At 35.5% G+C, this 12,979-nt stretch overlaps 1 protein-coding gene across 2 annotated transcripts in view; it reads right to left on the bottom strand.

Moving 5' to 3' along the window:
• Positions 1-1,152: 1,152 nt before the first annotated feature.
• Positions 1,153-12,979, bottom strand: part of LOC107671753 (cAMP-dependent protein kinase catalytic subunit beta) — a 14,984-nt gene continuing 3,157 nt past the window's right edge. Inside the window, exons 2-10 of one of the 2 annotated variants that reach the window (XM_016464702.1) lie at positions 9,042-9,050; positions 8,544-8,605; positions 7,000-7,128; positions 6,557-6,655; positions 5,325-5,407; positions 3,867-3,993; positions 1,710-1,805; positions 1,505-1,627; positions 1,153-1,393 (exon numbers count right to left, since the gene is read on the bottom strand). In XM_016464702.1, the coding sequence (XP_016320188.1) occupies positions 1,223-1,393; positions 1,505-1,627; positions 1,710-1,805; positions 3,867-3,993; positions 5,325-5,407; positions 6,557-6,655; positions 7,000-7,128; positions 8,544-8,605; positions 9,042-9,050 (899 nt within the window). In that variant the 3' untranslated portion in view covers positions 1,153-1,222. The remainder of the gene's footprint in view (positions 1,394-1,504; positions 1,628-1,709; positions 1,806-3,866; positions 3,994-5,324; positions 5,408-6,556; positions 6,656-6,999; positions 7,129-8,543; positions 8,606-9,041; positions 9,051-12,979) is intronic. The other variant, XM_016464703.1, reaches the window with a different exon arrangement.

Genomic DNA, 12,979 nt, shown 5'->3' with positions numbered 1-12,979 from the left:
GTGGTTTAAATAAAATAAAAAACACTGAATTCGACATATGCACACGTAACAAAAAAAAGTTGTCAGTTGTTTTGGTCTAAAGGTGAAATTAAAATAAAAACGACATACGCATGTAACACCAAAAATGCCAATAGGTACAGGCAATGGCCACCTTTCAAATAACAACACTGTATGACGCCGCCATGAACAAAAAAAACAAAAACAGAGTAACAATGCTGAATTGGCCTTTTTGTGTGTCCCCCCCCCAAGTCAGTGTTTTAAATGCCATCTGTCAAATGGGGGAACACAATGTCAAACAGGTCGTTTGACAAAGCGAAAATTTATTGCCATATCGCCGAGCCAAGGGTTCGTGAAGGAGTGGGCCAGGGTTCATAAAGAAAATTCCAGGATTTTCAAGTACTTTAAGCAGTATTTTTGGGATGTCAAGGACTACAATTGGGCATGTCTTTTTACTTGTCCTGACAAGCTGAATTGGCCTTTTTGTGTGTGTCCCCCCCCCCCAAGTCAGTGTTTTAAATGCCATCTGTCAAATGGGGGAACACAATGTCAAACAGGTCGTTTGACAAAGCGAAAACGGAGTAGGAAGAGAGTGAACTGAAGGAGCAGGAGATGTGCCAGTGTATGAACCCCGGTGACCTCTAAAGCCCGATGGAATGAAGGAAGTACACAAGAACTCTGACGGTGATGTGCTCTCTGCTCATCCCATGTCTTTAGAGTGCAAAGATACCCTTATTTGATGTGTTGTGTGATGCACACACAAACACACACACATATACATATATAGAGAAGTAGATATATGTATATATGCATATATGTCTAGCTTTGATGTGTCCGTAACTAAAACTCTGAGAACTCCTTTGCGCATTTTTCTGCAATGAAAACGTTACTGTTTTCATTGTTTCAACCTATGTGACATTGCATTCTAATAAACAAGTCACTACAATTCCAATTTCGATACCACAGCAAAAACTACTAGCTTAACATAACTATTAAATTTTTGAAGTTTTGTTGTTTCATTAACATTAATGACAGACAGCAGCAGGTATATTAGGCCGCTGTCACTTTAAGACCTCATGTAGTGGACAAATAAATAGGTGGGAGGAGCAGAAAAAAAAAAAACACTTGCAACACTCAATATGGTGGGTGTAGTAAAGGAAATCCTGCCTTTCAGGTAAACTAAGGCGCAAATTACATAACTGAAGACCTATCATACCTAAGAGTATCATACCTTTCTCTCATAGATGGCTATCCAATCCGCTGTGGCAAACCATTTGTGGTTTTTAATATCATTGACACCATTCCTTAGGTTGCCGTAGCGCTTGGTCAGGTCCACCTGCAGCAGATTCCTCAACAGATCTTTCAGATCGGAACTGAAGTGCGAGGGGAATCGTACCTACAAAACACATTCACATTGCCATTTTGATTGTGCATTCATTGCATATTCAAATAAATCGAATTGCTTGGCAGCTTGACATATACTAAAGACAATGCAACACGCCAGTACCTTTCCAGACACAATCTTCTCATAGATCTGAATAGGCTGGTCTGCAAAAAACGGGGGATATCCAGCTGCCATTTCATATATGAGAACACCAAGGGCCCACCAGTCCACAGCCTTGTTGTATCCCTACATTTCATAAACAATTAAGTGATTTGCCCTGCTTGGAAATTTGGATTCAATTTTGGAATTTTAAATAATCAAGGCTTACCTTGCTGAGGATGATCTCTGGTGCCAAGTACTCTGGAGTTCCACATAATGTCCAGGTTCTGCCTTTTACTCTTTTTGCAAAACCAAAGTCTGTTACCTGTGCGGGAAACAATAGTTCAGTACATTTAAGTGTCCTGTATCATCTAACAAAATAACATTAAATGTTCTAATTAAATGCAACACTCTCTTGGCAGGTCTTCCAGCCAGTTCTATCAAACCTCTACAACTAATCCTGAATGCGGCTTCAAGATTAGTCTTTAACGAGCCGAAAAGAACACATGTCACACCTCTGTTCATCAATTTGCACTGGCTGCCAGTAGCTGCTTGCATAACATTCAAAACCACTACTGGCTCTGCACCCCTTTACCTAACTTCATTACTTCAGACTTATGTGCCTCCAGAAGCTTGCGTTCTGCAAGTGAACATCGCATTATAGTGCATCCCAAAGAGGCACAAATTCACTTTCACAGACTTTTACCTTCACTGTTCCCTGCTGGTGGAATGACCTGCCCAACTCAATCCGAGCAGCTGAGTCCTTAGCCATGTTCAAGAAACAGCTAAAGACACATCTCTTCCATCTTTATTTGACCCTCTAACACTAGCACTCTCTATTTGATCTACTCGTTTCGATGCCGCTGCAGATGTAGACAAGAACAGCTCCTAAGCGATTGAGGTGTTCTGTTGTTGGATGCAAGAATGAACAGCCGTCGTCATTTACTCCCGACATCTGAGCCGCTGAAGACGCTGTGGATTACTTTTGTTTTTTGAAGGGAATGTGACCCCCGATCTACCTAAATGCGTTTGTTTGCGTGAATCATTTTACTCCATTATCATTAGACTGTTTTCTGAATGAGGGACAATTCAAGGCAGGTTTTGCTAAAAAGTTCAAACTCAAGGATGGATCAGTTCCCACTGTTCGCAATCCAGCAGCACCTCCAGAAGTAGTAAGTCCCACACTTTATATTTCTTATGATTATTTGCAAATCGCCTTTCCTCTTCCACGGAAGAGAGGGGCGGGGTGAGCAGGGCTCATTAGCATTTAAAGAGACATGCACCGAAACGGCTCGCTGTGAACAGAGTTGTTTTTGACAAAGTAAACAGGGTGTTTTACATGACCACTGAGGAATTTTAACCAAAGTATGTTGCAGACAGTTCATGAAGACCCTAAAGAATCATACCAACTTGTGGAAAATGGGCATCTGATTTCCCCTTTAAGGAAAAAAAAATTATGCTGTAAACTACACAGGGAACCTTACCATTTGGCACATTACTATAATATTAAAGGTTAAAATTAACAGCAGAGTTATTATATTCAACTGCTATTTATTTTCAGATATCATAATTACACTCAAATAAAAATGTAAAAATGTAATGTCCGAGAGGGCTCCTCGAGCTGAAGGGATCCCCCGAATTTGGTGCAGATACGCCATGCCATTACAGAGATATGGCCGGTCAAATTTTCAATGGTTTTCCATACACTTAAGCTTTAAATCGTGTCATCCAGATCACCAGTAGCAAACAATGGAGCGCGCTCTGCTGGACAAACTACATAATTACCCCATTTACAAGCATTTTATCTGCATTTTATGTTCAGTAAAAAAAAAAAAAATTTCATGTCGGTGGCATATACGCCGATACCGATATATCTGCGACAGGCTCATATCGGCAAAACGATATATCAGTCGGGCTCTAATCTTTGTTACTGTAAGTTAATAAAAATGTTCATGTTCATGGTAATTCACAGTGCATTAACTAATGTTAACATATACAACTTTAAATACTAACATTAATAAATGCTATATAATTATTGTTTGTGTTAACAGTTAATGCTAACAAATGAAACCTTTTGTAAAGTGTTACCAAAGTTTTATATGTTGTTCTGTGTGTTTCACACTCTTGATGTTATAGTGTAACCCTTTCTTTGCTGTAATGCTTAAAACCAGACTGCCAGAGGGTTACTGTAAACGCTGTGGGCCGTTTTCCTGATGCCATCAGTGTGGCGTTGGCACTGGTGGCTTGGGCCCGTCATCGCTGCTTGCAGCTATATTTCAGATTGTGTTTGTTTATAATTGTGAGTTCAATTAAGAACAGACCACATTTTATGTGAAATCAATGGGTTCAGAAACTGCATTTTTGTTCTCCTAATTCTTCTAGTTACCTGTATATATCCATGCTGGTCAATAAGTAGGTTTTCAGGTTTCAGGTCTCTGTAGATGAGGTCTAGTGAGTGGAGGTACTCGAAGGTCAGGACAATTTGTGCAGCATAAAACCGTGCATGTGGTTCACTGTCGATCAAAGAAATCACATCTAAGAGTTAGAGATAAAACGAGAGATCAGCATGAATCATTGAAGCAAGGCTTTCCTCGGTCAAAAATGGCCTTAGCATGTATAGATGACATCAGCTAGATATTTAAAATTAAATATATAAAAGCAGTTACTTAGAGGTAAAAAGCCATTGAACATTCATTTTACCTGATACCAAAGTTTTATCATGAATTTTCACTGGTATTCGTACTACTTTTTTTTTATTATCATCATCATGTACACTGATAAATATAATAACATTCTGACATATGACATATCCCGTAAGATATCATAATCCCATACAGTAGAATAAAAATATCACTACTTGCATTAAATGTAAGGTTTCAATGAAAAACCCTTTTAGACCTAAATTAAACTTCCAACATCAAATATTTAGTGACACGCACGCAGGCACTTGAAGACATGTTTGTGAAGTATACTAGTGACTTCTGTGCTGTCAGTATGAGCCATTTTGCAAAAAGGATACATTGTTGTGAACTACTAACATTTACAGAGAAGAATATATAAAAAAAATGTTCTCAAGCACATTAAACATAACTAAGACCTGACATAATCATTTAACTCCATATACTAGTTGGGTTACATACTAGCAACTAGGGCTGCACAATTATGAGAAAAATCATAATTGTCAATTATTCCCTTGAAACTGTAATTGTGATTATTAATTACGATTATCACTTTTACATTGAATGATGTTTTTAATAGCTTTACCATTGTTTGAAGCCACTGCATGCCATATTTTTATATGAAAATAAATAAGCTGAAATTTTTTTTTTTATTAATTTTCTATAGCATAAGCCTCAAATGTCAACTATACATTGGTTTGGTTTCTTCTTTAAATAAAAAAAAGTCCAAATATGCATGGTATTATAATGTTATACTAAAACTAAAATTAAAACAATGGAAAAACGCCTTAAGATAACCTGTAGAAATAAAAAACACACACACACACACATCTTCAGCACGCAGAATATAAGTGGACTTTGAATGATTACGTAATTGTGGCATCCGTAATTGTAATCACTAGAAATTCGATTAAGTGTGCAACCCTACTAGTAACCAAGTAACACTTTCGATGCATGAGGACCAAGTGTGAGGAAAAAAGCAATTTATTTTAAACAAGCAATCCTTGACATTAAAGCTTGAAAAGAAATGCTTGGAAAATAAGAAAACAATTCTTAATAAGAAAACGGTTTGATCAGACAAGCAACCTTTGCATAAACCTGTGCTGGAGGTTCATGCAAACTGATCCAGCAGTAAACGTATCATGTGATTAAAAGTCTTCACTCACCTAAACCTTCCGATTCTTCTAAGATGTGAGAACATCTCCCCTCCTGGTACATACTCCATCACCATATACAAATTAGAGTTGTCCTGTGAGAAATAAAGTCAGAATTAAAACAGAGACACAAAACTAGTGGTCAGCAGAGATGGATTTTAGATGAACTGAAGTCTAGAATAATAAACCACACTCCTACTCCCTGTTGGAATTGCTACTCGACTACTCAATAACACAGTTTCTCATTTATCTTTTTATTTACACATCTATATTTTGCTTTTATTATTATTATTATTATTATTATATTTTGCAAAAGCTATGCTCACATTACTGTCATGTTAATATAATTTTTATAAATATTAATTTCCGTATTTTACTAGGCTTACTCTGTATTCCGTTACAATTCAGTGACTGGAGAAAAATTAAACACTCTTATGCAAAATGCACTTGCATTTCAAAATGGTTTTATGATGCAAAATAAATGTAAACAGTCAGTTACTTTTTAAGGGACTATAAATGGAGGAGACAGATTATCTGATGTCTATGCTGTCATTAATAATAATCAAACAGCAATAATACAGAAAAAAACACTGATCATGTCTGGAAAAAGCTATTTGTTTATTGCCTGTAACGAGTTTTTGTTCTGAAGCTATATATAGATTGTTGAAAATTGCTAGACTACACCAAAATGTTCAATTTCTGATTTAACTTGTAATTGTTTTAAACAAATCCAAGGAACTTCATGTACACTTTGTCACTGTGATCCTACAATAAACTTCATATTTTCATCTGCATGATTGACATTCCATTATTTTTCTTCCAAAATACAATCTCTAATTTCTATTTGTAAACAATGTTGCTTAAATTCATTTTGTTTCAGATTTTTTTAGACATTTTAACTTAAAAATGAAAGAAACTTAGAGATAAGAGATTAGAAAAATGTGTGTACACCATGGTTAAAATTAAACAAACTTGTTTTACACAAAAAACTCTCTCTCTCTCACACACAACACACACACACACACACACACACACACACACACACAAACACACACAAACAAACAAACACACACAAACACACACACAAACACAAAATAAAAGATACAGAAACAAACAAAAAGTTGTTTTCAATAACACTTTTCCTTTCTTGGCCAAATATTGGCTGATGCTTTGCCCTGGCTGATGCGTCTGTTGACCACGACACAAATTTAATGAAATGGCAATAGGAAGGTGCTGTACAGTACCTTGAAGGCATATTCCAATCTGACGAGGAACGGGAAGGATACTGCTTGTAATATTCTCTTCTCATTTAGCGTATGCTCTACTTGTTTCAACTTCACCACCTACCAAAAAATAAATTAAAATTAAATAAGAATTCTTGAGCAGATGATCATACGCCATCATACATACAGTATTTATTTATACCAAGGTCTGTCTGAATTCTTGATTCTGATTGTTTAAATGTGTTCGCTAAAACCTTTCAATGCACAGGTAGGTTAATCACAGTTTTAATGCACTCTTCGCAGTAGATTCTACCTTACATTTTGACACAAATAATTTGACTTTGAAAGCATCATTGATGCTTTTGCCTAAAATAAACTACATTTTCATTGTGTGAAATACTTACAAAAAAATAAAAAAATCATAAACGCATGGTAATTTTGGTTACCTGCATAATACAACCCACCTTTTGTTTGTCCAGAACTTTCATGGCATAGAACTGATCTGTAGCCTTGTGTTTAACCAGCATGACTCGCCCAAAAGAGCCCGTGCCCAACGTCTTCAGTCTGTCAAAATCATCTAAACCAGTTGTGCTCTATGGGACAAAACAAACACTCCAAAAACTGTCCATTTGGAAAAAAAACATTTAAATAGCACATAAGGCAGTTTTTACATCAAATATTTAATAAATAATTATATTTCCACTCCAATTTGTTGCTGAAATATAAACATTTAAGTGTTGGCTGTCATAAAAACATTCATGACAAATTTATTCAAACATACAATAAATGAAACATCACTAACAGGTTAAGCAATAAAATTATGAATATGTAATATATATATATATATATATATATATACAGTATATATGTCTTATATATATTTATATGAGACATGGTACATTTCAGTAAGTTGTACTGTTTCTTTCAACACCACCTGATGTTTATTCGTGTTTAACCGCATGCTATAACTAGTAGTAAAGAGGACGGGATTAAAGAGATTTTAGTTTGAATTTTGTGATGATACTGGCAGAATTTGAAAGCCGAGACTTTGTTTCATATAAAAAGTAACAGCACAAAGCTTATTGCAATAACTGTTCACGCATCAACAGAAAACAGCATAGGCAAAAAAATTTATTATGGAATTTAAGAAACAATATCGGTTCATCAAAATGAAGATGTTTCTTCATGGGAACAGATTTTGGAGAATTCGCTTGCTCATCATGACTCCAGTCAGTTTGAAGCCAAAAGCTGTGTGTTTGTAACAAACAAATCCATCATTAAGGCATTTTAACTTCAAACCATTGCTCCTGCCCAAAATACAAGTTCATAATCCATAACACTGCTTCCTCCGGTGAAAAAGTGATATAGTCTGAATCAGGAGAGAAATCTGCACAGATCAAGCACCGTTTACAAGCCAAAACAGCTCTAAACAAATATGTGGGTGGATTTTGATGTGAGAGACGACAGTAGATGGACTTTTTCACCGGAAGAAGCGTTATTATGGATTATGGACTCGTATTTTAGTTAAAAAACCTCTTAAAGATGGATTTGTTTCTTACAAACACACAGCTTTTGTCTTCTCCAGATGTTAACTGATGGACTGGAGTGCTGTGGATTACTTGTGGATTATTGTGATGTTTTTATCAGCTGTTTGGACTCTCATTCTGACGGCACCCATTCACTGCAGAGCATCCATTGCTGAGACAGTGATGCAATGCTACATTTCTCCAAATTCTCTGTTCTGATGAAGAAACAAACTCATCTACATCTTGAATGACCTGTGGGTGAGTACATTTTCGTTTTTTTGGGTGAGCTATTCCTTTAACTTCACCGTTTCGGCAACACTCACTACAGTATCTGACAGGATCTTCTGATCACATTTGCCGGAAGTCTCCAGCTATTATTGACAATGAATGCAATCATGTTGCTTTAGTTGCTGACTGTGAATTATGCAGTGCTTCATCACTAATAACGAAGAAGAATAAAAATAAAATAAAAAAAAACTCACCTGTGGTGGTGATTCCCATTTTCTCAAGAAATCTTCTTTGGCTTTGGCTAGAAACTCTTTCACTGTAAGGAAGAAAAACAAAAATCAAAGTACAGTCAATCAAACGCTCCCTCATTTATAGTTGGACCACAACTCAACTAAATAATTGACATTAAAAGATATTCAAGTTGACAAATAAACAAAGGGAATATTTTTCTAGTTCTAGTAATCAAAATCAGGCAATCTCACAAGGCTTGTCATGGACATCAGTGGTGAAAAGGTGTTTTTGTGAAGCATGCATACATTTTATTATTTATTAACACAGGAGCAGGACATCAAAAGTATAAGTTAAGACAATCCCACATAAAACAAACAACACAGCAGACTTCAGTTGACCTCAGTGACGGAAAAATGAAGAGCAAAAAAAAGCTAATCACTAAATATTCCGTGGCTTTTCTTGCAGAATTTAAGCAAATGTTTTTTCGTCACTGAGGTAACTTAATGTAGTTGTGATCGTACCAAAAGTCTCTACAGGATTTTCAGGAACATTCACCCACATGGATGGGATGATGAAGAATCAGAGAGAAAGACAAAGAGAGAGATAAAAGAAAGACTTCTGTCAAACAATCACATCAGTTAGACAGTGCAAGACATGGATTAGACATGACAAAAGTACAGGGCTATAAAAACTAGACAAAGCAAACGCTGAGAGACTCAAAAGTGTATTGTTTATACTGAATAAGACCGCGACGACGACGACTAGAGCTAATCTGAGGATATTCATCATAGTTTATAAGAACTTAGCAAAACATTCAAGAGCAATGAGTACAAAAATGGTTTTGGGCACTGTACCATACGCGTGTTTAATTTCTAACAGCTAGTTTGTGTCGCTCTACCTGGTTTGAAGGTTTTTTACAACGGCAGATGTCTGCAGGAGGATCCTTCTCACCGTCACATCCTTTTATGGTATGTTCTCGCTTCGCAAGTATGTGATGGCTTGGAATAAACCATTTTATAAAGTACAACTGCTTATGAGTACAAGACTAGAACAGTTCAGAATTTAAGATGAATTTACAGAAGTGTTAAGGTTTATTTTTTATGTTGTTGTATAGAAAAATTGACTTTTTTGACAAGATTAGGGATGTGCCAAGATGGTCCAACAACCTATTAATGTTATGAAGGATAAACAGAGGTAATTGGGAATTTAACAACAAACTGAACAGTAATGACTCTATTGAATGAAGTGCATAATTTATAAAAACTGACAATGAATGTGAAGCAACATACATATATCTAAAAATCCAACTTAAATCAACATTTACAAATTTACCTGAGAATCAATTATTTTTCCATAAACTGTATCCTAAATATCAATGTATTTTTTCTTAATGCACTGGTATTTTTTTTCCACTTTTTAACTTACTCTTAAAACTAATGAAAAATCTGCTAGTTTAGCAAGACAAAAACACTTGTATTAGACACATTCTCTGAATAATGTATGTCTTAAAGTAATGTATGTCTTGACTTAGTGTTGCTTCTACTATACATTTTTCTTGTTTCAGGGATTTTAAAAAATAAAAGGTGATTGAAATGTATCATTCTGTATCCAGGATGTGCATAGGCAGTTTTCTTATGAGGACTTTATGTTTTATAAAAATTAGTTATTTCACCTGTTTTTCTGTTGAACGTATTCTTCCACACGTCACTGCTTCATTAAAGGAATAGTTTATTGCTTTTATACAACGGTTCAAAAAACAAGAAGTTAAAATTGAGTAAGTTGCATTTTAGGCACAATATTGCCAGTTACTTTGTTTTGCCCCCACCAATGAAAATATCTGCAAACAAAGCCACAACAGAAACACTGTGCATCTCAGAGTAACACACAGGTGGTGGTTTTTCCCCTAAATGAAGTGTTTTTGCACAAAATGGTTGAGTAAACAATTCAATGACTGCCTAATAAACACAGTCATTTCTCCCTCCTACTGGTGTAATGATGTAAGAAAGAGTCAGTGAAAATCTCCCTACTATTACTACATAGACTGGCAGCTGGTCTGGAAAGCAACACGAACAGTGCTCGACCAATCAGATTCAAGAACGAAATCTAACTGTTGTAAAAATGTTGTAACCTGCTCCAACAGTGAATTGACTGTAAAACTACTTTAAAATGACATTAAAATAACCTCAATAGTTACAATGCACTGCATTTTGTGAAGTCCACATTGCATTTGGAGATGCAGGTCTATCACACGGAGCAGTGCATCCAGGGTAAGCATGCGTCACACTTAAACTAACAGTGTTGATTGCAGTTGATAGCATCAAGCCTTTCAAATCTACTAATTAGCTACTCTTATCCTCTGAAGACGACAAGCTGATCCCATCAATGACCAAAGCTAAGTGTACTCAGACATGGAAGCTCTTCGTAGTACTAAGATGAACGTTTTCCATGTTTCTATGGTTAAAACATGTTTTGTTTTTTTTCGCTCCAGGGTGCTTTTTTTTTTTTTTTTTTTTTTTTTTTAAGATGCAATGACATGCCTTTTTATTATCTTAATATGTTTCTTGAGGATCGCTTATAATATTTCTCAGGGAGGGCAGTCCAACAGTTTAAAAGAAAAAAACAGAACAACATGTTCACCCAGTTTAATGTCCATATACTGTTTGCACAAAGTTAACAATATATGATTCTCAAGTTTTTGCTCTTGAGAAAAAACAAACAAACATCTTAAACCAGTCTAAGCTGGTCTGTTGGTTGTTTTTGGGCTCTGTTCAGGCTAGACCAGATGAAAACCGGCTTGGTCGGGCTGAGAGACCATCTTAAACCAGCTATGACCAGCAATCCAGATTAGGCTGGTGTAAGTTTTCTTTTCAGCAGGGACAGAAACAGGTCTTTTTGAATTTAAAGATATATTTAATGAATTACAAGTAAATCACGTAATGTTATGTATAACATCAAATGTGACCCTGCAGCACAAAAACAGCCTTAAGTCGCTGGGGTATATTTGTAGCAATAGCCAACAATACATTGTATGGGTCAAAATTATTGATTTTTCTTTTATGCCAAAAATCATTAGGATATTAAGTAAATATCATGTTCCATGACGATATTTTGTAAATTTCCTACCGTAAATATATCAAAACTTAATTTTTGATTAGTAATATGCATTGCTAGGACTTAATTTGGACAACTTTAAAGGCGATTTTCTCAATAGTTTGATTTTTTGCACCCTCAGATTCCAGATTTTCAAATATTTATCTCGGCCAAATATTGTCCTATCCTAACAAACCATACATCAATGGAAAGCGTATTTATTTAGCTTTCAAATGATGTATACATCTCAATTTCGAAAAAGTGACTCTTATGATTGGTTTTGTGCTCCAGGGTCACAAATAATAATAGTTAAAATAATATTACAATTTTATAGTAACAAACACTATGATCTCACTGGCCTTTAAAGGACATTAGTATGTTTTATTATTTTGCTTCATGTAACCAACTTAACTGTAGTTAACATCCATCAATTAGATAAATTAACCCGATCCAATACCTAACCAACTACAACAACTACATCACTTACCATCAACAAGTAGCAAATTAGGAGTTTATTGAGAGAAAACTTATTTAATAGTGAATATGTGTTGCCTAATCTAAACACCATCTAGCCTGACAAACCCATTGTCATTTTATTAAAGAATACAGCAAGAAACCACTCGTTTCAGTTAGTTTTCAAGACTTAATCACATGCTCACCAGCTACAACACGCGTTTAATTCACTTACTGGCCAGACTTGTGCCGGTATTCGGTAATGCGATATATCACGGTAATGAATATGCACGATATTGTTATCGTGGGCTCTTCTAAATACCGTGAATAATTATATATTACAAGTTATTCAGAATTTTGAATGCATTTTAAGAATACTTTTCCCATCAACTGGTAAAAATGCACAACACCGCTGTATGCTGCGTGAAAGACGCGTGCGCACTCTGATGTAAACAAGCGCTGACGAGAAGCACATGGCGGAACATGTGAGAGACGCTCTGGATGAAAGCGCACTTTCACTCTGACAGCAGATGGCGCTAGACTGCGGAAATAATAATAATAATAATAATTCATTTAAATGCAGCCGTTACCCCGGAAAGCCTGTAAACAAAGCAGCTGCACTACTTTCTGTTTCTGAAAGGTGTTTAAATAATTTAAACAGCCATTCAGATTTGTGTATTTGCTATGATGTTCATCACAATATTTAGACTTAATAGGCTATTTATTTTCAATCTTTTTTTTACATTTGAATCTGGACTACAACATGCCCTAGATATTGTTTGAAAGTGTTTTGATTCTTTATTGTTCGGTCACACTTTACATTAGGGCTTCATTAGTTAACATTAGTTAACAAACTGCCAATGAAAAATTCTTCTGAACATTCATTAATCTTAGGTATTCCAATATTTAATAACAG

Source organism: Sinocyclocheilus anshuiensis, unplaced genomic scaffold (genome assembly GCF_001515605.1).
Source record: "Sinocyclocheilus anshuiensis isolate Anshui unplaced genomic scaffold, SAMN03320099.WGS_v1.1 scaffold524, whole genome shotgun sequence".
Classification (NCBI taxonomy): domain Eukaryota; kingdom Metazoa; phylum Chordata; class Actinopteri; order Cypriniformes; family Cyprinidae; genus Sinocyclocheilus; species Sinocyclocheilus anshuiensis.
Note: the sequence above shows the minus strand (reverse complement) of the source record. Positions and strands in the feature narration are given on the sequence as shown.